Here is a 27,269-nt window from a genome sequence, read left to right as displayed (position 1 = left end):
GCGTGGGGTTGGAGAGGGTAAAGGAGAGTGGGTAGATGGATGATGAGGCTGCAAAATAAACCTGCCAGCTAATTTTAAAGTGTCATAGAAAAGTGAATCAAATTGTATCAAATCAAAAAATCAATTCAACTGGCATAATCAAATCAATTATTTTTTTTCCTGAAGCAGACAACTCTACTGCCAAGTATTAGCCATGCCCACTCTGTTGCTAATCTTCAAGTCATCTGGAAAAAGGCATCTTTCCTTCTAACCCTTTGGCAATGTGTCTAAAAATTTATATCTAGGCACCAAAAGAGGCAAGCGAGATGTCTATACCAGTGTTTTTCAACCTTTTTAAACCAAGTACCCCCTAAGCCTAACAAATACCAACCGAGTACCCCTGCCCAAGCTCCACCCCAGACCCGCCCAAACTCTGCCCCGACTCCACCCCCATAATAGTACTAATTGTAATGCCATTTCTTCTATTTATTTTTATAAACAACCAATCTCAGCCAAGGTCTTGGTTTCTTATAAACTTCTTCCACTTATTTTTAATATACATGCAATACTGTATAACCTTATTAACAATACAGAATGGTAACCACAAAATTAAACTACATATCAAAAACAGTTATGTTTCACTCCCATAAAAAGTAAACTGTCTGGCCTCTTGTCAGCTGGTGTGTTCTTACTTATCATAGTGACTAGTCAGATTCCTTTTTTCATTTTCCCAGAGAAATAAAAGATAGCTTGGTCGGTCACTATGGGCAAATTCTCTCACACATATCTCCCTCCATCATTATGTCCAATATTCCTCCACCTTGCATCCCCTTCAATCTATCCATCTGTTCCCTCTCCACCACCATATCCAACTCAATAAACAATCTTTGGAATTTCTTGTCAAATTATCCACCCATGCCATGCCCCCTAACACAAAAGGCACTTAAACCACAGCAGAACAAGGTTTGATTTCCACTGTGGCTCCTTGTGACTTTGGGCAAGACGACACTTATTGTACCATTCGTTGATTGTTCCTATTTTTGCTCTGATTGTACCATACCCTCTGATTGTCCCATTTGCTGATTGTCCAGCCCATCTTTGCTGTAAACCGCCTCGAACTTCTATTGGCTTTGGCGGTATATAAGAAATAAATTATTATTATTAACCCTTCATTGCCCCAGATATAAAACTTGGATTGAAAGTCCACTAATGACAGAGGACATACCTGTAAGCAATATAAATATGGAAACCACTTTAGCTGCAATGTAACACAATGCTCTGTTTCTAGTAGTACTAAGTCAATTATTATCGAACCCCGAACGGTCGCAAAACATCATGTCCCCCATAATTGTCTGAACTGCTCTTGCTCTTCCTTCAGTCCTCAGCCCCCAGCAGCACTCCCGCAATTGATGGTGCAAGCAGCAACCCACATGCTGCACGTGGCTGACCCAGAAGTCTTCTCTCCAATGTCAACTCTGATGTCGGCTTTGAAGCCAGCAACTTACGTGCAGCGCTTGAATCAATGCATGCGTCGCCCACTGCAAAGAGTGCTGCCGAAGGCTGAAGACTGAAGGAGTGAGTGCGACTCCAAGAAGGTTGTCACTGGAGCGGGGGTGGGTGGGGGGTGGACAGTCACACGAGATCCCAGGCAGCAGCGGCGGATGGACGGGTGGAAATTGGCGGCAATGACGCGTACCCCCAACAGGCAGCCTGCGTACCTCTAAGGTACACATACCTCGGGTTGAGAAATTCTGGTCTATACAACCAGAAGTTACATTTATTAATTACAAATATATCTCAAAAGTAATAATTTAAAGTCCATAAACAAGTCACAAAATTGGAGAAACAATCTTATCCGATTATGTCCAGACTACAATCCCAGTTTCGGCAGTGCCTTCTTCAGAGGACTATTGGGTAACTTTGACAAAATTTGTTTTCAAAAACAAGCAGTCTGAGCATACAGGGTGTCAACGGCAGCCATGCAGTATGAAGCATTGCAAAGCAGTACGTTACAGAGCATGGCAGTGCATTAGGATGCATGACAGTACATGTCAGGCATGACTATTTAATTTGGTAAACTCTTGTTATTACAGGTTTACAAAATGGAGTTAATTTGGATTGGGTATAATAAAAGGCGTGAAGACTGTTCTATCAGTGTATTTAAACTAAGCATACTTAACTCAATATTCAAAAGGTATTTATGTCCACTCCAAAATTTCCCTATGTGAATAGTCAGTAAAAGCATCCAATTGCTTCCAAATATACCCCCCCACACACTTTTACAAAACCATGCAAGAAGTTTTTATCGTAGGCATGCCGAATGCTCTGCACTGCTCCAGCGGTCATAGAGTTCCTATAAGCGTCGGAGCAACGCAGAGCATTCCATACGCTGGCTGGCACTAAAAACCTCTTGCAAGGTTTTGTAAAATGTGTGTGTGTGTGTGTGTGTGTGTGGGGGGGGTGTTATTGTCTGAAGCAAGGCAAAATTACACACACATGAACACACAGTATAGCTTTCTAACAAACTTTGTCACCTATAACTCTCCATGAAGTGCATCATTGTAGCTTATAGTAAAATGCACTTACAGTCACCCATTTTTGGAAATGGCTTTCTGTTTATTTAAAATGAGAAAACTGGGAATTAAGATACCTTGCTTTGTTCCCACATTTTGAGCCTAGAAAATGAGTGAGAAAGAGGTCAATCATAAGTCACTTTACAGTGAGAATGAGAGGTACATCGATGAAATGCTTTATGAGGCATCAAAGATTTCCAGCAGTGGAGAAGAAGAGGCCATGCTGAGGGAGGGCAGCTGGACTCAGATTACGGGACCCTGCAGGATTGCTACTGTGACTCCACCTGCCCTTGAACTGAAGAACCGGTATGCAGCTCTGGAAGTGGAGGAGATGGCAGAATCCGAGGGAGAGGAAGGACAGAAGCTCAAAATCCCCAAAGTTGCTGGATTAGTGACCAATAGGAGGCGTAAGATGGTGGTTAGCAATTCCCTTCTGAGGAGTAAAGAGGCATCTATCTGCAGACCACACATGATGTCCCAGGAGATATGCTGTCTGCCTGGTGCCAAAATCCAAGATGTTATGGAGAGTTTGCTGAAAATCATCAAGCTTAAGGACTATTATCCAATGCTGCTCATCCATGTTGGCACTATTATACTGCTAGGTACCCCCTCCGAATATATCAAAAGTGACTTTGTGGCTCTAGGAGAGAAGGTGAAGCAGTCAGGTGTGAAGGTGGTATTCTTGTTGATCCTCCCTGTCGAGGGCAAAGGTCAAGGAAGAGAAGCTTGCATCCTGGAGATGAATGCATGGCTGCGTGGATGGTGTCATCAAGAGCGTTTCGGCTTCTTGGACCATAGGATGATTTTCCAAGGGCTGCTGAGCAGGGATGGTGTGCATCTATCAAAGAAGGGAAGAAGTGTCTTCAGCAGCAGACTGGCTAACCTACTTGTAAAACCATCTAGTAGTGATGTGATGCAATTACATTACAATTTAATTATTACAATTAAATGTATGAGATGTTATAATCATGGTCAGATGTTTTAATAGGTTTCCCCTTCAATTTACACCAATACAGAGGTTAAACATTTTAATGTTTGTATTTATTTGTTGTGACTTAATAAAACAATAACAATTGAGGGTGAAAGAAAGCTAAATAAGGCCTGGATTCTCTAACTGGTGCCTATATTTTAGGAACCAGTAGGCGCTCAAACTCAGTTAAAAATGCCAAATGACATTTTTAACTCAGTTTCAAGGTGTCTGCTAATAGTGCCTAAAAAAAAAAAAATTGGTGCCATAATTGTACCTAAGTAGGTGCTTTAGGCCGTCTACTGCCACTATGAGCGTGGCTAATGCTTGACATGGCATTAGGTGGACTAATGCACCTACATAGGCATAATTTATGGCAAAGATAGGCACCAGAAAACCTTGGTCTACATTTCCGGCACCTATCTCTTTTGGAGGTGTGATTCTTTATAGAGTTTGTCATAGACTAATACAAATTCAAAATAAATTGATGGACCTGTGTAGAATCATATTATTTGTTAATAATCAACTCTGTGAACAGAAAGCTTTTTTTTGTCTAAGGGGGAAAAGACTTCAAGCGCCTGCCTGTTTTTAAAACTTGTCTTAGCAGGTCAGCCATTTGTGAGCTATCATTAGTCAAAAAAACCCTTGTTTTCAAAATATGTTTTCTTAAATCCTTTAAATCTTTGTTTTTAAATATATATTTAAAATTCTTTCCATATTTATTCAATAATCAACTTGGGTAAACGTGTTAATGCTACTTACACTTAGCTTGGAGTTTTAGGCCCTGATTCTGTATAGGACACCCAGGAGAGGTGTCCTATACAGAATCGGTCCTACACTAAACCCCGATTCTGTAACCGGCGTCCATGGTACAGACGCCGGTTAGAGAATCGGGTTAAATTAGACACAGTCGCTACACTTATCGCTGCAAGGGATCTCTCCCTGCTGCAATAAGTATAGCGGCCGCGGCCGCCTGTCCCATCGCCGGCAGGAGGATGCCCAACTCCTCCTGTCGGAACCCCGAACCCCCCATCTCCCCTCCCCCCAAACTGGTAATCGCCAACAGGAGGATGCCCAACTCCTCCTGTCGGAACCCCAAACCCCCCTCCCCCCCAAACTGGTAATCGCCAACAGGAGGATGCTCAACTCCTCCTGTTGGAACCCCGAACCCCCCAAACTGGTAATCGCCGACAGGAGGATGCCCAACTCCTCCTATTGGAACCCTGAACCCCGGACCTCCCCTCCCCCCCAAACTGGTAATCGCCGGCAGGAGGATGCCCAACTCCTCCTGCCGGAAAGCCCGCCGACCCCCCCCCCCCCCAACTAATCTCCCTCCCCAACTAACCTTTAAATGTTGGTCGGCTGGACGGGTCTTGCTGCCGTCCAGCCGACAGGCCCGCCTTGTGGAAATGAGACGGGCCCACCCCTTCCCGGCCCAACCCCGCTAAATCTAAGGCCTGATTGGCCCAGGCTCTAGAAGCCTGGACCAATCAGGCCTTAGGCATAGCAGGTCCGCTCATCCCCACTAACCCTAAGGCCTGATTGGCCCAGGTGCCTAGCCGATCTGTGACTGACACACAATCTGTGGACACTTTTTAGGCGCCCGCCGATATCAGCACCCTATAGGCAATCCAGGCCTAAGTATGTCCAACAATTAGTATCAGAAGTTGTTTAAACATGGTAAATTAAATTTAAATATAAGTGAATAGCAAAGCTAATTTATCATTCACTTGTGATCAAGTTTACATTGATGACACTATTACAGTTACTACTACTATTAATTATGTCTATAGCACTACCAGACGCACAGAATATAAGAACATAAGAATTGCCATAATGGGAAAGACTGAAGGTCTTTCAAGCCCAGTATCCTGTTTCCAACAGTGGCCAACCTAGGTCCCAAGTACCTAATTAGAACCCAACTAGTAAACAGATTTTATGCTGTTTATTCTAGGAATAAGAAGTGGATTTCCCCAAGCCATCTCAATAATGGCCTATAGACTTCTCTTTTAAGAAATTATTTAAAAAAAAAAAAATTAAATCCTGCTAAGCTAACTGATTTCACCACATTCTCCAGCAATGAATTCCAGAGTTTAATTATAAGTTGTGTAAAGAAATATTTTTCCCTGGTTTGTTTTAAATCTACTACTTAGTAGCTTCATCGCATGTCCCCTAGTCCTAGTATATTTGGAAAGAGTGAACATGCAATTCACACCTACCCTTTTCACTCTACTCAATAATTTATAGACCTCTACCATATCACTACTGAGTTGTCTCTTCTCCAAGCTAAAGAGCCCTAGTCACTTTAGCCTTTCCACATAGGGAAGTCGTCCCATCTTTTTTATAATTTTTGTCACCCTTCATACCTTTTCTAATTCTGCCATATCTTTTTTGAGATATGGCAACCAGAACTGCACCCAGTATTCAAGGTACAGCTGTACTATAGAGTAATACAAGGGTATTAACATTTTCATCTTTGTTTTCCATTCCTTTCCTGATAATTCCTAACATTCTATTTGCTTTCTTAGCTGTCGCCGTACATTGAGCTGAGGGTTTTAACATATCTTCAACAATGATACCTAGATCCTTTTCCTGGGCAGCGACTCCTAACATAGAACCAAGTATCACTTAGCTATGGTTTTGGTTTCTCTCTCCCACATGCATCACTTTGAACTTGCTCACAATAAACATCATCTGTCATTTTGACGCCCAGTCTCCCAAGGTCCTCCTGCAATTTTTCACAATCCTCTTGTGAATTAACAACTTTGAACAACTTTGTGTGTCATCAGCAAATCTAATTATCTTACTAGTTATTCCCTTCTCTAGATCATTGATAAATATGTTAAAAAGCAGCAGTCCCAGCACAAACCCCTGGGGAACCCCACTATTTAAATCCAATAAACCCTCCCACTTCTTTTATAATTTTATTTCACACTATTAAATCATATTCCACAAAAGCCACTTTTACAAGGAGGCAAAAAGCCTCAGATCCCCATCCAAAGTCAGAACAAATCTTGCTTTAGGACTTGAAAGGGTAACAACCTCATGGGCTTCATAAAAACCTCCTTGTTTGTCATTTACTTTAAACTCTTAATCTGGATATAGTTACTGTATTTCCCCACATATAGGCCGCCTCCCTGTATAGGCTGCCAAAAATGCCTACATGAGTTTAAAAACTGGTAGATAAGTCGCTCCATTGTATTAGCAGTGGCTCATCTACCAGTAACTAGGGCGGCCTATACAAGTTTTAAAAATCATCCCCTCCACCTTATCTTCTTCGCTGGCCGGCCTTAATCACTGCCACCTCGAATCGCGGCCAGGATCTTTTCGATCTCCATCCCGACCCCATGCTGCTTCCTGTGTGCAGATGCCATCAGTTCAGTTCTCATGGCTGCGATTTAAGGCAGCAGCGATTCAGGCCATCCAACGAGGGAAGTAAGGTGGGGTGGGGATGATTTTTAAAACTTGTATAGGCCGCCCAAATTTTGCAAGCCGCACCCACTGGGCTGGCTTGCAAAACCCATATTCAGTATAGGCCGCGGCCTATATATGGGGAAATACGGTAACTTCAGATCACTTATATATCACAGTTCAGTTTAGTATTTCAATTCTATTTATGCTGTAAATATATCAAGAAATATAAAAAAAATCTGAAATGGGGAGAAAACCCAAACAATGAAAAAGAACAAATCTCCCCTGACCCTAAAACAGGGGTGAGGGGAAGAACATATCAAGAATACAGGCCAAATTAACTTATCTTGCTTGTATAGCTCTCACACTTGCAACTCTGCTGTTGACCTCTGCACTGTGTTTGGCGTCCTCTGATGCTGATGATGATGACGGAGGAAGGCATCAGAGGACACCAAACACAGTTCAGAGGATACCATACACAGTTTGGCAGCAGAGTCACAAGAGAGAGAGAGAGCGATACAAACAATACAATAATATTTTGACAAAAGATGAAGAACAGAAGCAATTTGTTCTTTGGCTAGTGGTTGACCACCAAAAGAAGTCTCCCTTCTGCATCAAAGGCACCTCTTAAGGGGTAGGCAATTGCGGTCCTTGAAAGCCACAGGCAGGTCAGGTTTTCAAGATATCCACACAATAAATATGCATGAGATAGATTTGCATCTCAAGGAGGCAGTGCATGCAAATCCATCTCATACATATTCATTGTGGATATCCTGACAACCTGACCTGCCTGTGGCTCTCGAGGATCAGAATTGCCTACCCCTTTCATAGACTATTGATTATCTGTCGAGTGCACAAGAATTACAATATACTTTAAGCTTAGCAGAAGTTAAAAAAAAACAGTGAGGTAGGGCGACCTCTAAACTTTGTTTAAGCTTAAATTTTGTGTGTTTTTCATTTTTATATAAAGGGATAAAATTTGTCTTGTGGACAAACGAAATGTGTTAATTTTTTTTGGACCATCCTAGTGTAACATTGTTCTAAAATGTGCAAGAGCCAGGCAACATGCAAGTTTCTTCACAAACATAATACATGGACGTACTCTGGATTTGAAAATTAGCTCATTCTGTGCAGGTTTAAAAAGTTTGCAGTTAGGTTCCCCCTTTTGAAAAATTATCCCTAAAGCATTAAATAAAAATAAAAAGTGTGATATCATGTACTTTGACCAATAAGAAAAAATTACTGTTAATGAAATTAAATTATGTCTATTTAAAGCAGTGACTGAAATCTGTGTTGACAAAAACATGGGCAATTAATTTAAAATGATGACCATAATAAGTATCTTCTATTTTACAAGTATGCATTATATCAATTTAATTAAAGACAGAGTAAACTGGTTTAAGCATTAAAAATTCTTAACTATGAAATTTTAGACAGAGAGCAAGTAGTAAAAAAAAATACAGGGCATTGTTGTGAACATTCCTTATATTGACAGGGATCTGCAATTATTCTCAGAGTTAAATTTCACCCAGAATTGAGACAAGGGCCATGAAACAAAATCTTTATTCTTCACCCATTAAAAATGAGAATAAAAATTATGCTTTGCTTGCAGCTATTCCTTTAATGTGGAAAATCTGGTTACATCTGATGAGATGGAAAGAATGATCACCATAGTAACAATCAACCACTAAAAATATGAAAGAGGGGGGCAATACAGTCAGTTCATTGTTTACCTCTAACCCCAGGTAAACAAATATGCTGATATGCTTAAGTCTAGTAGCTAATAGAAAGGATATGTATAGTATCAATAAAAGATCACTTAGGCACCCCCAAAATGTTCAGAAGAACACAGTTAAAAAGTACTGTATATACAACATGCTTGAAATAGAAGGCACCTGGCAACTCCTGCTGAGTTTGGCTAAAAGGGCACTCATTCCCTGGCAACAGACTGAGCACTTTGTAAAGGAGAACACTGGTTTTCATTAAAAAAGGGATCACACGCACACACACATATATCCACACTAAACACATTTTAAAATTATCTAGTACATTTTGGGCCAGATTCTGCATAGGAAACCCCCCACCGTAGATATACCGACACCGGGAGGGGCCCTGCCCTCACTTAACCCCTCCCCGGACTCCCCACTACCTTCTAATGTTGGCCGGCTGGGACTTCCTACAGTCCGGCATGCCTGCCTCCGTCAAAATGAGGCGGGTCTGCCCTTTCCAGGCACACTGTGGGATGCACCAGGGAGGGGCCTAAGTTTACGCCCAGCAGTGTCTACGGTGAGCTGTCAAAGCTCAAGGTTAACAAGGCAATGGGGCCTGACAACCTACACCCCAGGGTGCTTAGGGAGCTGAGTGATGTCTTGGCAGAGCCACTGTCCACGCTCTTCAACCTCTCCCTTAGTACAGGCAGCGTCCCGTTGGACTGGAGGACGGCTAACGTCATTCCACTCCACAAGAAAGGCTCAAAGATGGAGACAGCAAACTACAGACCAGTGAGTCTAACATCGATAGTGAGCAAACTAATGGAAACTCTAATCAAACACCAATTGGATAAGATCCTGAATGAGGAGAATCTACGGGATCCCCGACAACATGGATTTACTAAGGGGAGATCATGCCAATCCAACCTGATCAGCTTCTTTGACTGGGTGATGGGGAAGCTGGATATTGGGGAGTCCCTGGACATCGTGTACCTGGACTTTAGCAAAGCATTCAATAGCATACCAAACCGCAGGTTGCTGAGCAAGATGAGTTCTATAGGATTAGGTGACACATTGACGAAATGGGTTGGGAACTGGCTTGGAGATAGGCTTCAAAGGGTAGTGGTGAACGGCACCCCCTCCGAAATGACGGAGGTGATCAGTGGAGTGCCACAGGGCTCAGTCTTGGGCCCAATCCTATTCAACATCTTTATAAGGGACTTGGCAGAAGGGCTTTGAGGTAAAATAACATTATTCGCCGATGACGCCAAACTAAGTAATGTAGTGGGCAAATGCACAATAGACGAAGATTCAATGCCCGACAACATGATGCACGACCTACTCCTACTGGAGCGCTGGTCTAGGACCTGGCAACTCAACTTCAATGCCAAAAAAATGCAAAGTTATGCACCTGGGCAGCCAAAATCCATGCAAGTCTTATACCCTTAATGGCGAGATCCTAGCAAAAACGGTAGCAGAACGAGACTTGGGGGTAATCGTCAGTGAGGACATGAAGACTGCCAATCAAGTGGAGCAAGCTTCATCCAAGGCAAGACAAATCATGGGTTGCATACGAAGGGGTTTCGTCAGCCATTATGCCATTGTATAGATCCATGGTGAGGCCCCACCTGGAATACTGTGTGCAATTCTGGAGGCCGCATTATCGCAAGGATGTGCTGAGACTAGAGTCGGTGCAGAGAATGGCCACCCGGATGGTCTCGGGACTCAAGGATCTCCCATACGAAGAACGGCTTGACAAATTATAGCTATACTCGCTCGAGGAGCGCAGAGAGAGGGGGGACATGATCGAGACGTTCAAGTATCTTACGGGCCGCATCAAGGCGGAGGAAGGTATCTTCTTTTTCAAGGGTCCCACGACAACAAGAGGGCATCCGTGGAAAATCAAGGGCGGGAAACTACAAGGTGACACCAGGAAATTCTTTTTCACTGAAAGGGTGGTTGATCGCTGGAATAGTCTTCCATTGCAGGTGATTGAGGCCAGCAGCGTGCCTGATTTTAAGGCCAAATGGGATCGGCACATGGGATCTATTCACAGGGAAAAGGTAGGGGAGGGACATTAGGGTGGGCAGACTAGATGGGCCGTGGCCCTTATCTGCCGTCTATTTCTATGTTATGGAGGCGTTAGGTACTAGCGCGGCAGGTAGTATAACGCGCGGTATACCGCTACCGCACCTTCCTAAAAGGACCCCTATGTCTATTTAAAGCAGTGAGTGAAATCTGTGTTGACAAAAACATGGGCAATTAATTTAAAATGATGACCATAATAAGTATCTTCCATTTTACAAGTATGCATTACATCAATTTAATTAAAGGCCGAGTAAACTGGTTTAAGTATTAAAAATTCTTAACTATGAAATTTTAGATAGAGAGCAAGTAGTAAAAAAATACAGGGCATTGTTGTGAACATTCCTTTTATGGGCCAACCTAAGATTCTGGTAGACCCATGGGGGGGGGACGTGTGTGTGTGTGTTTGGGGGGGGGGGCCCAGCGTCAGGAAATCTACGGTGGGGGGGTTTCCAGCAGGAAGGATTGGGCACCTTCCTGCCGGTGATATTCAAGGGGGGTGAGGGGGCGTTCTGGCAGGAGGAATTGGGCACCCTCCTGCCGGTGATATTCAAGGGGGGGTGGGGGGTGTTCTGGCAGGAGGAATTGGGCACCTTCCTGCCAACGATCTTCAAGGGGGTAGGGGGTGAGTGTTCCGGCCTTAGGGATTAGGTACCCTCCTGCCGCCGATCTTCAAGGGTGGGTGGGGGTGTTCTGGCAGGAGGGATTTGGCACCCTCCTGCCAGCGATCTTCAAGGGGGCAGGGGGTGTTCCAGGATGAGGGATTGGGCACCCTCTTGCCGGTGATCTTCAGGGGTATGCTCTAGCATGAGGGATTGGGCACCCTCCTGCCGGCGATCTTCAGGGGTGGGTGGGGGTTGTTTCAGGCAGGGGTGGTTGGGCATCCTCTTGCCGTGTTTGTTCAGGGAGGGCAGGGAGTGTTTCAGGCAGGAGGGATTGGACATCCCTCCTGCCGCATTTGGGTGGGGAGACTGGCGGCCACTAAACTTATCGCGGCAGGGAAATTCCTTGCCACGATAAGCTTAGCGGCCACGTCTACTTACAATGTATGCTGGCCTACATTGTAAGCATCTCACACTGGACTAGGGAGACGTGTACGGCCACCTTGATTCACCTAAGGCGACTTCTGGGGCAAACCATGCCCATGGCTTGCCTTAGGTGAGGTTAGGCGGGCATGTGGGCCTCCGTAAGCTCCTGGGGGCGCCTCCAATGTAGGCGGCCTGCCTCGGGAGCTTTTTTTTCTAAAAACATGCATCCTGATTGGCTGGTTAGACAGCGGTAGGATGCCTACTGCTGCCTATAATCGGGACGCCGTTTATAAAATCAGGGCCTTTGTGCATAGTTTATGCTTATATCATACCAGAGAGGAGAAACTGGTGCTGTGCTTAGCCATGTAGGTGGAAATTCTATACACTGGCAGAAAAGTTCAGGTGCCACATAGGGTACACTTAGGGCCTGATTCTGTATAGGATGCCAATATCAGTGGCTACCTAAGAAGTGGCTGCTGATTGCATGCTGATCAAACATCAGCATCCTTTACAGAATCGCATCTACATTGCTGAACAGATGTCTTAAATTTAAGGCCTACATTTAAGGCATCTGTCTCACGTCTACGGAGATGTGTAGGGATGCTTAAGCACATCCAAGGCTACTTCCGGGTGAAACCATGACTGTGCCCATGCCCTGCTTGGACGCCATAAGCATCCATCCCTACACGTCTCCGTAGCATACTACAGACGCCTACAATGTAGGGGTCATTCCTCGCACAATGTTTTTTAAACGTACATCCTGATTGGCTGCCAGACAGTGGTAGAATGCCTACCGCTGCCTGCAATCGGAATGCGCATTTAGAGAATCAGTTATAATGGCTTAAAGATTACCAATGGCTTTAGAGTTACCAATGTGGCTTCAGAAAAAGGAGGATGGGTTGAGACATCTGGATTTTACTTCCAACCTTATCCTAAAGTATTTAGGATGATAATTTTTCATAACAATTAGAAGTAATAGCAATATTTTTAACCACTTGACAGTAATGGGAGTCAATAAAGCTCAATTAACAAAGGGACTTTGCTCTCTTACTCCCAGTTTCCCTTTCTCTGGTCTTCTGCCTACCCAAGGGCAACTCAAGGTAATTACTGTATATAAACTGGGATTTCTGGGCCAAAAAAATTGGCCCAAAAATGAAGGTCACGATTTATATTCGGGTCATCCCCCAGTCACCACTCTAAACCCTCCCGGACTTCCTGCAAGCCTGCCTTAAGTCGGGACAGGAGGGATCCCTCCCGTCTCCTGCCCCGGCTGACACTAATAATTACCACCCTCCCTTCCTCGCATACCTGTTTCCCTGGTGGTCCAGTGTGTATCCCATGCTAAAATCCTTTGTAAAGGTAGTAGCCATCGGCGCACCCAGGCCAGTACGCAGGAACAAGCTTTTCGTGCTCTCAGCCAGCCCTACACTGCTCCTTGATAGGCTGCCGTGAGAACCGTGAATCCCGCGAGAACTTGTGGCAGCCTATCAAGGAGCGGTGCAGGGCTGTCCGGCAGCACAAAAAGCTCACTGCTGCGTGACGGCCTGGGTGCACCGCTGGCTACTTACCTTTACAATCTTCTGGAGGATTTCAGCGCGGGATACACGCTGGACCACCAGGGAACAAACAGGTATGCGAGGGAGGGAGGGTGGTAATTATTAGTGTCAGCCGGGGCAGGAGACGGGAGGGATCCCTCCTGTCCCGGCCTACCACTAGCTGGTTTAAGTTAAGGGGAATGGTTACCGGAAATCTGCTGGCTGGGTTAGAGGGCAGAGGGGAGTACGGGACAATCAAGCCATAGTGACATCACTGATGAGGTTGGCTCTTTTTAGGGGGAAGAGGGTACAGGGAAGGAAGGTGGGACAGTGTTCAGAGCCTGGAAGGGAGGGGGGACAATATTCAGAGCCTGGTAGGGAAGGGGGTTTGGTTCACAGCCTGGTAGGGAATGAGACCGAGTGCAGGCCAGGGAGGGAAGGGGGCTGGGTGCAGAATATGGCAGGGAGGGGGGCTGGGTGCAGAACCTTGCAGTGGAGGGCATGACGGAGGGGACACCGGGTGCAGATCCTGGCAGGGCGTGGCACTTGAATATTAAGCCCCGACTTATATTCGAGTCAATCATTTTTTAAAATTTTTTTATTTTTCTCCTTTATGGGGTTCTCAACTTATATTCGAGTATATACAGTTGCTGTCTAAAATAGGAGATAATAATACTAATAATAACAGTTTATATACCGCAGGACCATGAAGTTCTATGCGGTTTACAATGATTAGAAATGTTACAGATTGAGTGAATAAACAAAGTACAGATTGAATAGGTTGGTTTCGTAAGTATTTCAAGAATAGATGTGTTTTCAGGCGTTTCCTGAGATGAGATGATGTCCATCTCCCACTGCAGGTACTAGGGACATTTTTTTTGGGGGGGAGGGGGCTCAAGTCAGAACAAATAGCCAACTTAGAATCCCATCTGGCTTCCCACTCCTGTTTCAGCTTAGGCCCCCAGAGAAGCACAATCCCAACATAACATTATAAAAGCAGTGGCTCGGTGAACCCAACAAATCTGTATCTAAATATAAGACAAAGGCCCTCACCAAACACAGATGCACAAATTGGAGATACACAGACAAAAGCTAAAATAAAATCTTAACAGACTAGACTCAACAGTAGGGAACTGGAAACACATTATATTTTGCACTGTGTAAAATGGAAATCCGTGAGATGCACATCCAAGACTTAAAATGTTCCCATTATTAGACAGAAATTAAAGTTCCTTTTTCTACCTTGTATTTTCTGAATCTTTTATTTTCCAAAATGCTTTGCCCTGGATTTTTTTTTTTTTTTTTGCAACTTGCCTCATTAGCCTTCTCCTCCCCCACTTAATCTTATTTTGATTTCCCTCCCTCGCTACCCCACCCAAAGCCGGTTTCTCCTCTCTTTCTTCCACTCAAATCCTTAGGCTCTGTTTCCTTCCTTTCTTCCTCAGGTTCCTTATCCTCATACCCAGTTCCCAAGTCCATTCTCTCTGCCAGTGCACCTTCTTATCTACTTTCTAGTCCTTATCCTTGAATTTCTGTTCTCCTACTCAGGCCTAGATTCTTAAAAAAACACGTTAAAAAATGACGGGTTGCTATCGTAGCCTTTCTGGTAGTGAATTTTTAAAAAAGTGAGTCGTTCTCCCCAAAAAACTCATGCAAATGAGGTTGGCGGAGAGTAGTGAAGACTCACTAAATTTGCATGAATAAACGCAAAAAGAAAAAAACCCCAAAACACAACAGTGGGAGAGATATTCAATTTCTCCCGCTGCCAACCAACACACCCATCCCCACTGCAGCAGGAGAGATGACCACTCTCTCCCGCGGCCAAGTGACCCCTCCCCCAGGCAGCGGGAGAAATGCCCACTTTCTCCTGCTACCAAGTGCCCCACTTCAGGCAACGGGAGAGATGGCCACTCTTTCCTGCCACAAACACCCCCCCTGCAGCAGCGACTCCCCCCAGCAGTGGGAGAGGTACCCGTTCTCTCCTGCCACCCAAGCGACCCCGCCCCCCCAGCAGCAGGAGATATGTCCATTCTCTCCTGCTGCCAAACAACACCCCTACTACCTCCAACCCCTCTGCCCCTTACCTTGAATTAGTTGACAGACCGAAGGGATGCTTACTTCCTGCTACCAGCTTGCCTGACTCTTCAAAATGGGCCTTCCCCATCCCAGTGCATCCTGGGATGCACCGGGAAGGGGCCTGGGGCTCTGATTAACCCAGGTTGTTTAAGATCCCTCCCATAGGAGGGATTTTATACAACCTGGGCCAATCAGAGCCTCAGGCCCCTCCCCAGATGCACCAGGAAGGAGCCTAAGGCTCTGATTGGCCCTGATGCCCCATAGGAGGGGCCTTAGGTGTTCATGCCAATCAGAGCCTTAGGCCCCTTCCCAGTGCATCTGGGAAGGAGCCTGAGGCTTTATTTGGCCCGGGTTGTTGGAGAGAAAAAAGAGCCAAATAGGCAGCAGCTGAGAGGAAATAAAAAAAACAAAAGACTTATGGAGAGTTGATGTTCAAGATGAAGGCTTTATTAGAACAAATAAATAATCCACATAAAAATGTCTAGGGCCTGAACCATATGGACCCAACATGGTCCATGGTTCGACACAATTGTCTTCTTCAGGGGTCCCTATAGGTCCTATGAGCAGGCTTGTGGACATTTTTACGTGGATTATCTATTTGTTCTAATAAAGCCTTCATCTTGGACATCAAGGCTTTTATTTTTTGGTTGCATTCCTTTTGTGGAGAGACCAGGGTCAACTTTCTTGTTGTTTCAGGAAAAAAAAAAGAGGCACCTTGTGGTTCACCATGGAATTCATTGAGCTGCAATACCAGAGTACCAGTTTAGTAAATTCCACAGTAATTTCCTTGGCCTTGCCATAGCTAGGAGCTTTACATGTTCCCAATCATTCCATGTTTTAAAGAGTCACCCTAACCTTCCCTTTTTGACAAGTCATCAGAATTTCAAAGGACCTTCTCCTGAGTGCCTCAGATGGCAATCCTGACACAGCCACACACACAACAGTTCCCTGGAAGTCATGATTCTGCTTCTGAGCCATGTCAATTCAATAACTGTCCCCCCTCCACCTTTCAATCTCCCAGGCTTACCTACAAATGGTGCCAGCTGACCATGTGGGTCACTTTGCACCTCACATCTCTTTATTGGCAGAGTGCGTAAATACAAGGTTATGTCCACTTATGCATGCAACTTACAGAATGCTGTACATTATGCATGTTACTACAAGCAAGTACATATTTAAGGCATGCTGATGCCAGGCTATGCTAGTATTTATTTTATTTATTTAATTTTCTATACCGTTCTCCCAGGCGAGCTCAGAACGGTTTACATGCATTTATTCAGGTACTCAAGCAGTTTTCCCTCTCTGTCCCGGTGGGCTCACAATCTATCTAACGTACCTTGGGCAATGGGGGGATTAAGTGACTTGCCCAGGGTCACAAGGAGCAGCATGGGTTTGAACCCACTACGCCACACTCTCCCCGAATCTGGGTGCCTAGTTGCTGTTACAAAATAGGCTCTCACCATGTGACATCAGATGTCTAAAAAGAGGTGAGTCAGGAAGGGGGGAAAGGGGTAAAGGGTTCCAAGAGGGTACACTTTTGAAAAAGCAGGAAATGCTTCTAGGAAATGGTTTCTTATAGACAGGGGGGGTGCCATTGAAGAAAGGGAGAATGAAGATTTCCATGGACCAGCAATGATTCTTTTCCCCACGCTGGCCCCCTTAGCAACCAACCTAGAAGCATTGGCTCATGCACTAGTGTCATGATGCTCTAATAGAATATTGATTCCACACATTATTTTCTTTTTGGTTGCAGCGACACATTTTGCTGCATGATAAGTGCCCACAAATAGACATCTCTCCCTCTCCACCTTAAAATGTGTGCAGTTCATATACCTCTGTCATATGCGTGAAAGTGCAATGTTTAGAAAATGAGGAAATGCAATATTCAAGTTTCTCTACATCACTAAAAGCTACTTTGCAACAGTTTCACGTATGTGCTTGATCCAGGGCTTCCAGACTGTTCAGTTCTCTCTGCCAAAATCAAATGCCAGCTTATTATCTGGTGATGTCATGGACACCGATAACAGATGCCAAGCTCAACAATCCACTCTCACAAACAAGTACAAGGGAAGGAAATGCTCTTTTTTTACTAAGCTAAATGCTATTGATAAATTGTTACAATGATGATAATTAAGACAGCATTACACTCACTGCAATTAAAAAGAGAGGTCGATTAGATAACAACTGACAAATTATATAAGGCAGCATACATACTGAAATGATTGAACCAAAAAGGGCAAATTGTTAGGATGCTATCGCAGCCAGTTCAAGGGTATCCAATATCCTAGGTCAGTGGTTTCCAACCCTGTCCTGGAGGGGAAGTGAGGATAGTGGCCAACTGATGAGAGAAGGAGCAATGCAAGCTACCTGGAGGAGGGGATGGAGGTATAGGGGTGATAGCGGGCTATAGGGGGAAAGGGGAAGGCCTTGATCTGCCAGGGGAAGGGGAGTGGATCATGATTCACCTGAGGCAGTGGTTCTCAACCTTGCCTGGAGAACCACCAGTCAGTCAGCTTTTCAGGATAGCCCCAGTGAATATGCACTGGGTAGATTTGCATGCCTGTCACCTCCATTACATGCAAATCCCTCATGTATGTTCATTAGGGCTATCCCAAAAACCCAATTGGCTGGTAGTCCTCCAGGACAGGGTTGGAAACTGCTGCCGTAGTTGAACCTTTATCCACCCCCACCTCCCTGGCAGATTAAGGCCTCCCCCCATAGCTCATCATAACCTCTACATCTCCATCCCCTCCTCCAGGTAGACAGCACCGCTCCTTTTTTCACCAGATGGCCATCATCCTCATTTCCCCTGCCCATGCGGCCAGTAATCCTCTTTCCGTTCCCTACTCTCTCTCTCCCTCCCCTTCCCACAGATCTAATATCTCAATTCCCCTTCCCTAACTCAGTCTCACATCAGCATCTTACCCTTCTCCCCTTCCCCCTGCCACTGCTGCTATCTCCAAAACTACTCAGCACCAGTGCAGGGTATTGTGTGCTACCCTCCTTCAATGCATTTCCTGTTTGTGGAGAGAGCATAATGCGACAACACTTGAGCATGAGCCTCTACTGAAGGTCCTGGCTGGCACTGGATAGGAGGATAGGAACCTGCGGAAGAAGGGAGGGAAGCAGAACCTGGGGATATGAGTGGAAGAAAGGGAAGAGAAACTGGCCTTGGGTGGGGTAGTGGGTGAGAGAAATCAAAATAAGATGAAGTGGGGGAGGAGAAGGCTAATGAGGCAAGTTGCAAAAAGTCCAGACCAAAGCATTTAGGAAAATTAAATTGGGGGGGGGGGGGGGTGGGGGGAGGGAGGCTGGATATGGGACTGGGGTAAAGAAGGGAAAATGAAAATGAGAGATGCTTTCTTGCTGCATCACAGCCTCCCTCTTAATGCTGTCACCCTTAGCAGATGCCGTCTACCTAGTGGCAGGCCAGCTCTGCTTATCATATCCTGGATGCCTATGGAGGTTCAGGCATTGTTTAAGTTGGGCTGCTTCTGTTACAAGGCTCTTTATGGTACAGCCACTCTTTATTTGGTTAACAGATTTTCTCTAGCTTCCTACAGACACAGTAGAACATAAGAATTGCTGCTGCTGGGTCAGACCAGTGGTCCATCGTGCCTAGCAGTCCGCTCATGCGGTGGCCCCTAGGTCAATGACCAGTGCTCTAAATGAGCCCAGCCTCACCTGCATACTTTCCAGTTGAGCAGGAACTTGTCCAACTTTGTCTTGAATCCCTGGATGGTGTTTTCCCCTACGACAGACTCCGGGAGAACGTTCCAGTTTTCTACCACTCTCTGGGTGAAGAAGAACTTCCTTATGTTCATACGGAATCTATCCCCTTTCAATTTTAGAGAGTGCCCTCTCGTTCTCCCTACCTTGGATAGAATGAACAACCTGTCTTTATCTACTAAGTCTATTCCCTTCAGTATCTTGAATGTTTCGATCATGTCCCCTCTCAATCTCCTCTTTTCGAGAGAGAAGAAGCCCAGTTTCTCTAATCTCTCGCTGTTTAATTTTCCTTCAGTCCAAGGTTGCAAGAGTAAAAAATGTCTTAATTACACTTTGGCGGCTCAAGCAGCTCTTCACGTTAAAGAATTTCGAACTTTACTGCTCACAGCTCACTCTTATAAACATTTTAGAATACAATTGAAGACCTATCTATTTTCTAAGCACTTGACTAACTAACTCTTTTTATTCCATTTATTATGTTTATTATTAGTAATCTTTTGTAAACCGCGCCAAACTTACGGTTACGCGGTCAACAAGCACAATGCTATGTTAGATATATTAAAATTAAAGAAAATGGACTGTGCTGAAAATAAACTAAAATGAGCCACAGCTTTTTAGGTAGGGGAGGTTAATGAGATGAGTTACAGAAAATGGGGCAGTCGAATCACATTAAATTATGCTAAGCACAGCCTGTGATTCCCTCCCTCCCCCCGCCACACACACACAAATAGGTGTGGAAAATCTGCTCAAAATGCAGATTTCAGAGACAAAACATGCTGTTGAAAAATCCTGCTTTTAAATACAGTAGTTCATATCATCTAGAAAATATGAATTCTGCAAAATTTATGAACTGTCTGAATTTGGTACTTAGCATTGCAATTGAATGCTATCATTAAAATTCTGGGATGGGGTTATAATTAATGTGGTTTACTGCATGGCTTTTATAAGTCTCAAGCCTCAAGCCTATGAAAGAACATTTCAAAACAGTTTACTCTAGAAAAGATTGATACCACTCATACAACTAGGTCACCACCAGCTCTGATGCATCAGGTCTCGCAAATCAATTTACAGCTGATAGTGGTGTCAGCCCCAGAGATATACAGTACAAAAACAGTTAATAGAGATGTCAGAGTGAATGGAAGGTGCCAGGATTATTTGTATTCTGCCAGAAGTCAATTCCAAGTGGAATGTATTTCACTAATCGTTGTAAAAACACCAACTATACACCAGGCCAGTACAGGACCGGGACATGCCCAAAGAGCAGCACACCCTGGTAGCACAGAGCTGAAGACATCTATTAAAATGCAAATTTAAACTTTACCATACTGTTATTCCATGTTTATGCAAGCCAACCATCCTCTGCTAAATTTTAAATACCTTAGATAAAATTACTATCTCCCATCCTGATATTTAAACATCACAGCCAGCAGTGAATTCAAATGGCGACTATGACATTTAACATTTATAAAATCACAAGAACTGTACTATATATAATATAAATAAAAAATATCAATGAAAGGTATACAGTATAACAAAGACACCTATGATAAGGCAATGCAACACAATAAGCAAAACATGTGGAGAAAAAAGAGGCCTCAGAAACAAGTATGCCCATACTTCTCAGTATAACGTCATGCAAACGGGGCTAATCACAGTCATTGGTCTCTAAAAAATAAAAAAATTAAAAAAATCCACAAAACTTACAAATCCAAAATTTATGCCCAGATATTCAGCACTAAGCCATACCCAGATTAATGATTAAGTCACAAATTTTGTAATTCGCTGATTTGTACAGTCTCTTACTTATGTAAACCGCATCGATCTGGAAGGTTTTGCGGTCTATAAATGTATTGTAATGTAATACCAAGGTGAATATGCCAGTATGCACTGCCTGCCCCTCACCCCATTATTTAACCAGGTACCAGTCTGAAGAACTACCTAGATAAGTTAAAGTTAAGAGCCAGTTAGAGGACTGAATATTGCCACTAATCTGCTAACTAGAAACTGCCCAGGCTCTGCTCCCAGACTGCCTTGGCATGACCCTTATAGTGCTCTTGCTTGGATTTTCAGCACCATTGACTGGATAATGCTACTAAAAATTTGGGTACGGGACCAGTGAACAACACTTATCAGGGTAGGAGTCACTCCCACCTGGTTGCGGCTGAATAAATCAACCCAGCTGTTTAAGCTCCGCATAAGAATATAAGGCATGTTGTACTGCAGTGTCTCTCAAACTGTGTGCCACGAGAGATCCCAGAATTTTACTCTATTTAAAAAAATTCCCTTCATATGTATACACTAGCCTAGATGACATGTATGTCACGTACACAAGAGTCTGCCAATGTTATGAGCGTCTATGTGCTTAAGGCTATAACTGCCCAGACAAACATTATTCTTTGACGTGATTGGTCCTTGACTGCAGATAATGGATGATGAAATGCGTATTTGCTTGTCGACTATCAACATCCATTGCATTGATTAGCAATTCTATTCTATCTACTTTAGTTTCACCATTGTTACAATTACCTATACATAGTTTAAAGAACTTTAAATAAATAACTCAATTTTTTAAAGTTTTTGTTGGTTTTGCAATGTTATAATTTCAATTATAATGTGCAGCGAAAAACATTTGCTCCGTTTAGTGTGTAGGAGCTAAAAAAAAGTTTGAGAGACACTGTTGTACTGGCTTAGACTAAAGGTACAGTGAGCCGAGCATTTCATCTCTGACAGTGGCCAGCCTAGGTCAATTGCAATAGCTGCAGATTCGAATAAGAAAAGTAGGCAGTGGAGACTCCCATCTGGTTAATAATTACTTATTAGTAATGTCCTCCAGACAGTTGTCCAAAGGACTCCAAACTAGAGAATGACACGGTGACTGTTACCCGCAGGAATGGGGGTAAAAAAATCAACTGGTTGTCGCGGGTACGGGGGGACAAGGTCATTCACCTCCCTGTGGAGCGGTGAATGGCCTTGTTATCGCAGTAAAGGATCTGCCGCAAGTTGTCTCCCTTCCCACCCCTCCTGGTCAGCAGCCCCCACTCACAGTCACACATCCAGTAGCCTCCCTTACGATTGCGGGAACAGCAGCAACCCTTCTCCCTCCCTCTCTATCGTGAGTCCAAAAATCCCCCACCCTCCCTCCCTATCTCGGGTGGCAACCCCCCCAAAAAACAAAAGAACAAACCTGCAATACTCCTGGATCGACCCCTTCGCACCTCCAGGGGTGGGCCTACCAGCCTCTTAGAAGTTCCCTGCACGCAGGGCTGCTCCGACAAGAAACTTCTAGCTGCCGAGTCCCTCCTTCTGATGTGACTCCTGGCCATTAATCCTGCCTCGCAGAAGTGTTTTACTTTAATGTCTCACAGACAAGGTTTTATCATATCTCTTACACCATTGAGTGAATAATGACCTGGACCCCTGAAGAAGCCTTTTGCCAAAACACGGACAGTGTAGGGTCCGTATTACATCATATGTCAGTTATTCATGAAGTGGAGATCATTTTATTTTCTATATTTTTTATTTGACTTGTCTTAATAAACACCTTGTCAAGATCATTGCATTCCACAGTCTTCTGTGCCTGGACCAACGTTACAAATTGTCAGTAGGAGAGGCAGGATTTGAACTCTTACTTCTCTGATACACAGCCCACTACTCTAACCTGTAGGCTATTCCATCACTAAGAATTCTACAACTTGATATATTATGTCAGTTTTGTTTTTATTATTCTGTAAAAGATTAAGGGGTTATCTTCTGCTATTGTTACCATTCTACCTCCATACAGAAGGGGCTGCCAACCCAAGACTGAACAGACTATATGTCCCAGACTACACTGAGCTACCTTAACAAAGGGGCAGGGTGAGGGGTATAGCAGGGAGGCACTTATCTGCCACAGAGGAGAATCATTAAGGGGAGGTCCCAGAGTGAAAGGAGGCTTCCAAATCTATAGGCTGATACAAAACCTCAAGAAATACTCTCTAGGATAGTTCCCTAGCCGTGGGTTAAGGGAACCCTGGGAAATTAAGTCTTGAAAGGACTGTTTGAAGGAGCTGTCATTGTGAGACTGTTGATACCTAGATGGCTGAGGTAAGCCCGACTTATGATTCTGAAGACTGTGGAATAAGTTCATGGGTCTGGCTAGAACTGTTTATTTGAGAAGAACAGAAAAACCTCTAAGGTAACAGGCTCAAAAGAGTCTAAATAAAATCTTTTCCTTATACCTTCCACGAGTGTCTGTGCTGTTTTGAATACGTGCGTGCAGGGCTCCAGAAAGGTCTAGGCTGGACTCTGCTATATTATAGAGGCACGACTGGGAGCTGTACAGCTGACACAGAGAGACTGGCTCAGGTACAATTAGAGGTTGGAGACCTCAATACAAAAAGTTATGTTTTGGTTTTCTAAACTGCAAAGGAGATAAGCTCTGCAGAAAAGAGGGACTTGCCCCCAATAGTTCAGTCAGCGCTGGGTAAGCAGGATTTTCTTTGGTTTGTTTTGAAGCAAGGAAAAAAAATAGATAGAAAAGTGTTTTATGAATACTGCTCCTGTGTGCTGACAGGTTTAAAATTAAGCCACTGGTCACACCTGCTAAACCAGCAGCCTTTCTGTGCATTGCAGCTCTGAAAAAGTGAGAGGTGCTTTAATTACCTCACTGGTTTCAGGTGGAGGTAGCTACCAGAGCTCAACAGAGGGAAGAAAAGAGAAAACACAACCCCTAAAAAGAAAAACAAACAAACTACTTACTCTGGGAATTGGGGCTGCTACCTAAGGGTAGAAAAACAGTGGGAGTCCTGGAGTGAAGTGCTGCGTTAAAAATCAGTACTGAGGGCTATATTGGTGAAGAGCCAGAAGCTGAAACCTCAAGATGGGTATACGGGAGGAACAGTGGCAACACACATTGCTGCTCTTACTTCAGGGTCCTGGCAAACTCAAAGAAGTTCAAGAGGTTAAGTGCGCTGGAGTCAGTATTCAAGCAAGAAAGAGCTAAGAAGCTGGGCCACAGAGGGAAGCAGTTTGTGAGCCCAGGAGTGCCGCAAAGTCAAAGAAAAAAAAAATATCTAAGAAGGAAAAGGGGAGCCAAGATGGTTCCCAGATAGAGGTTAAGTGCTGGTCGCAAGCACATTCTAAGAAGGGTGAGAACCATAATTTCAATGGTTTGGGGGGAGACTGAAGAATTGAATTAGTTGTCTTCCACGCTGTCTATGCTAGGTGAAGAAAGAGAAACCCTGAAAGATCAGCAGGCAGAGGTTTGAAGCCCACCTCGGAATCTATCAGTGGAGCTAGGGGTATATATCTCCTACTAATGCTACCATTCCACCTCCATACAGCAGGGGCTGCCAACTCAAGACTAAGCGGAATATATGTCCCATACCGCACTGGGCTTTATAGCTCAGTGCTGAGCTACCTTAACAAGGTAACCCTTCTGAGTCAAGGGGCAGGGCTCAGCAAGGAGGCATTTATCTGGTACAGAGGAGAATCATTAGTGGGAGGTCCCAGAGTGAGAGGAGGCTTTCAAATCTAGAGGCTGATACAAGCCTCAAGAAACACTCTCCAGGAGAGTTCCCTAGCCATGGGTTAAGGGGAACCCTGGGATGTTAAATTTGGAAATGACTGTGTGAAGGAGCTGACTTTGTGAGACTGTTGAATACCTGGCTGGTTGAGGTAAGCCCAACTTATTCTGAGAACTGTGGAATGTGCTCATGGATCTGGCTGGGACTGTTTATTTGAATAGAGAAACTACTTCCCCTAAGCACTAAGGGAACAGGTTCATAAGAGTGTTGTGTAAATAAAAGCTTTTCCTTATACCTTCCACGAGTGTCTGTGCTGTTTTGAATACATGTGTGCAGGGCTCCAGGAAGGTCTGAACTGGACTCTGCTACTTATTGTTACAGTAAAAATTTAAATACAGTAATACATTTATTTTAAAAGCGAAGTAACATTTTCAGACATTCCACTTTTGAGTTCCATGTAAATTAACACAGAATGAAGATGACCAACCTGCTGCACACAGAGTACACAAAGTAAAGTAGCTCTATGCTGGACTGAGTTTTAAAATTTCACCATATGCTATTGATTGGTGTGGAGGGACCTAATGAAATATAAGAGAGACAGGCAGATAAACTTCCTATGAAAGCATGCCACATTTAGGGGCCCTTCAATTTAAGGGCATTAAGTCCTGTGTGCTCAACAGGTGAGAAAACTATTACCATAAAACAAAAAATTATTTTAAAAAATATATTTTTGGAAGAGGACATGTCATGGGTAGAGAATGGATGTGGAAACATGAACTGGCTAACTTGTTTACATTAGCAGGTGGTAAGCACTCCCGCATTAATTTTTTTTGCAGATCCTATGCGCTAAAGGAGGGATTAGCATGGGATTTGCATTAAATTAAGTAAAAATAAAGGCCTAAAATACTGCTAACACAGAATCTAGGCTTTATGTGTGAGAAAGTCTCAAATTAAAAGAAGCTAAGTAAAGAATGACACAGGGACAAATTTGTCCCCGCAGGAACTCAATTTCCCCTTCCAGTCTCATCCCTGCGAGTTTTGTCACTGTTCCTGTCCCATTCCTGTAAGCTTAGCCTTAACCACACAAGCCTCGAACACTTATGATTTTAAAGTGTTTAAGGCTTGTGCAGATGAGGACAGAGCTTGCAGGAATGGTGCGGGGCCAGGAAAAGAACTTGACAGGACGAGAAAATGAGTTCCTGCGGGGACAGGGAAAAATTTGTCCCTGTGTCATTCTCTAATGCTAAGCCCAGATTCTAAGACCCTTCAGTAAAAGAGCACTTTAATTTTGAAAACTATAGCTTCACAGAATGATAATGGTAATGAAAGAGCAGTTTATTGTGCAAACTGAATCAGTAAACTTATAAACAACCAATATAAAAGCAATTACCAAAAAGCATTCTAGAACTTGAAGCATTAAGTATGGCTGTAAAATTTTCATTGCTTATGTTAAGCAGTTTATACTAATCAGCATAGGCAGCGGAACGCTTTTTTGTTTTTGGGGGGCCCAAAAGCTCCACCCTAGACCTGCTCTAGCTCCTCCCCAGACCTCACCCCCATAATAATAGTACTAATTGTAAACACCTTTTTTTCCATTCATTTTTCATATACACACAATATAATCTTATTAATAATACACAATGTTAATCAGAAAATTAAACCACACAAAGTGCACTCTTTTTCCCCTCCCTACCACTGCACAACATTTCGTCCACCCCCATGTGCAACGTCTTCCCCTCTCTCTCACATTCCCTCCCTTGCTGCAAAGGGAGTGAGGAAAGAGAGAGAGAGAGAGAGAGAGAGGGATCCAGGGTGCCTCTCTCCCACCCCCTCTACTGCAACATCCAATATTTCTCCCTCTCTTATCGCCCGGACTGTGTGCAGCATCTTTCGCCCCTGCCCACCTGCCCCATGCCCAATATTTCTGCTTCTATTACTCCTCTCCAGCTCCATGCCACATCTCTTCCTCCATTCCCTCCACCATCATGCCCAATATTCCTCTCTTGCACCCATTTACATCTGTCCCACTGTTTCCTCTCCACAACCACATCCAACATTTCTCCCTCTTATCTCTCTCTATCTCACTCCTCTCCCATCACCATGTCCAATAATTCTCCTCTTTCTTCCTTTTCCCATGTACACCATCTCTTTCTCTCTCACTCATACCCATGCTTAACAATTCTCCCTTTCGATTCCCTCCCCCACCTCAGTATCTTTTCCCCCATCTTTCCATCCTATGTCCCAAGTTCATGCCCCCTCCCAAGAGTGTGTACCTGTGTTCTGACTAGCTCTAAAACATTCAAGTAGGTCTCCTCCTCATTCTTTCCAGCTGCACTTCTTTTTTCATAAAGCTACAGGCAGCAGAGTATGGCTAGAGGTCCAGGTGTGCTCCCAAGTATGACATCTCTCATGTCTCATAGTCCCCATCCATATTGCCTCCGTCTTTTCCTAGCCATATCTTCTCTTCCTTCTTTGCTTTCCCCAAGTTGCCCATCTCTCCCTCACCCTTCTGTCCCCTCCCTGAATCTCTCTCCCTCTCCCCATCTTGCCTCCTCCACATCCATTTCTCCCTTCCCTCTCTGCCTTCCCTCATGTCCATCTCTCCCTCTCTTACTTCCTCTGTCCATATCTCTCCCTCTCCCCATCTTGCCTCCTCCACATCCATTTCTCCCT

At 44.2% G+C, this 27,269-nt stretch overlaps 1 protein-coding gene across 3 annotated transcripts in view; it reads right to left on the bottom strand.

The window, feature by feature from the left end:
- Nucleotides 1-27,269, bottom strand: part of JPH1 (junctophilin 1) — a 235,427-nt gene that overhangs the window by 114,161 nt on the left and 93,997 nt on the right. Inside the window, exon 3 of one of the 3 annotated variants that reach the window (XM_033933307.1) lies at nucleotides 2,686-3,390. The exons of the other annotated variants lie outside the window; for them this stretch is intronic. Within the exon in view, the coding sequence (XP_033789198.1) occupies nucleotides 3,321-3,390 (70 nt within the window). The 3' untranslated portion in view covers nucleotides 2,686-3,320. Of the gene's footprint in view, nucleotides 1-2,685; nucleotides 3,391-27,269 lie in introns of those variants that run through there. 3 annotated transcript variants of the gene reach the window in all.

This window comes from Geotrypetes seraphini, chromosome 2 (genome assembly GCF_902459505.1).
Source record: "Geotrypetes seraphini chromosome 2, aGeoSer1.1, whole genome shotgun sequence".
In the NCBI taxonomy this organism is placed as follows: domain Eukaryota; kingdom Metazoa; phylum Chordata; class Amphibia; order Gymnophiona; family Dermophiidae; genus Geotrypetes; species Geotrypetes seraphini.
The sequence above is the reverse complement of the archived record's forward strand: the minus strand, read 5'-3'. Positions and strand labels throughout refer to the sequence as shown.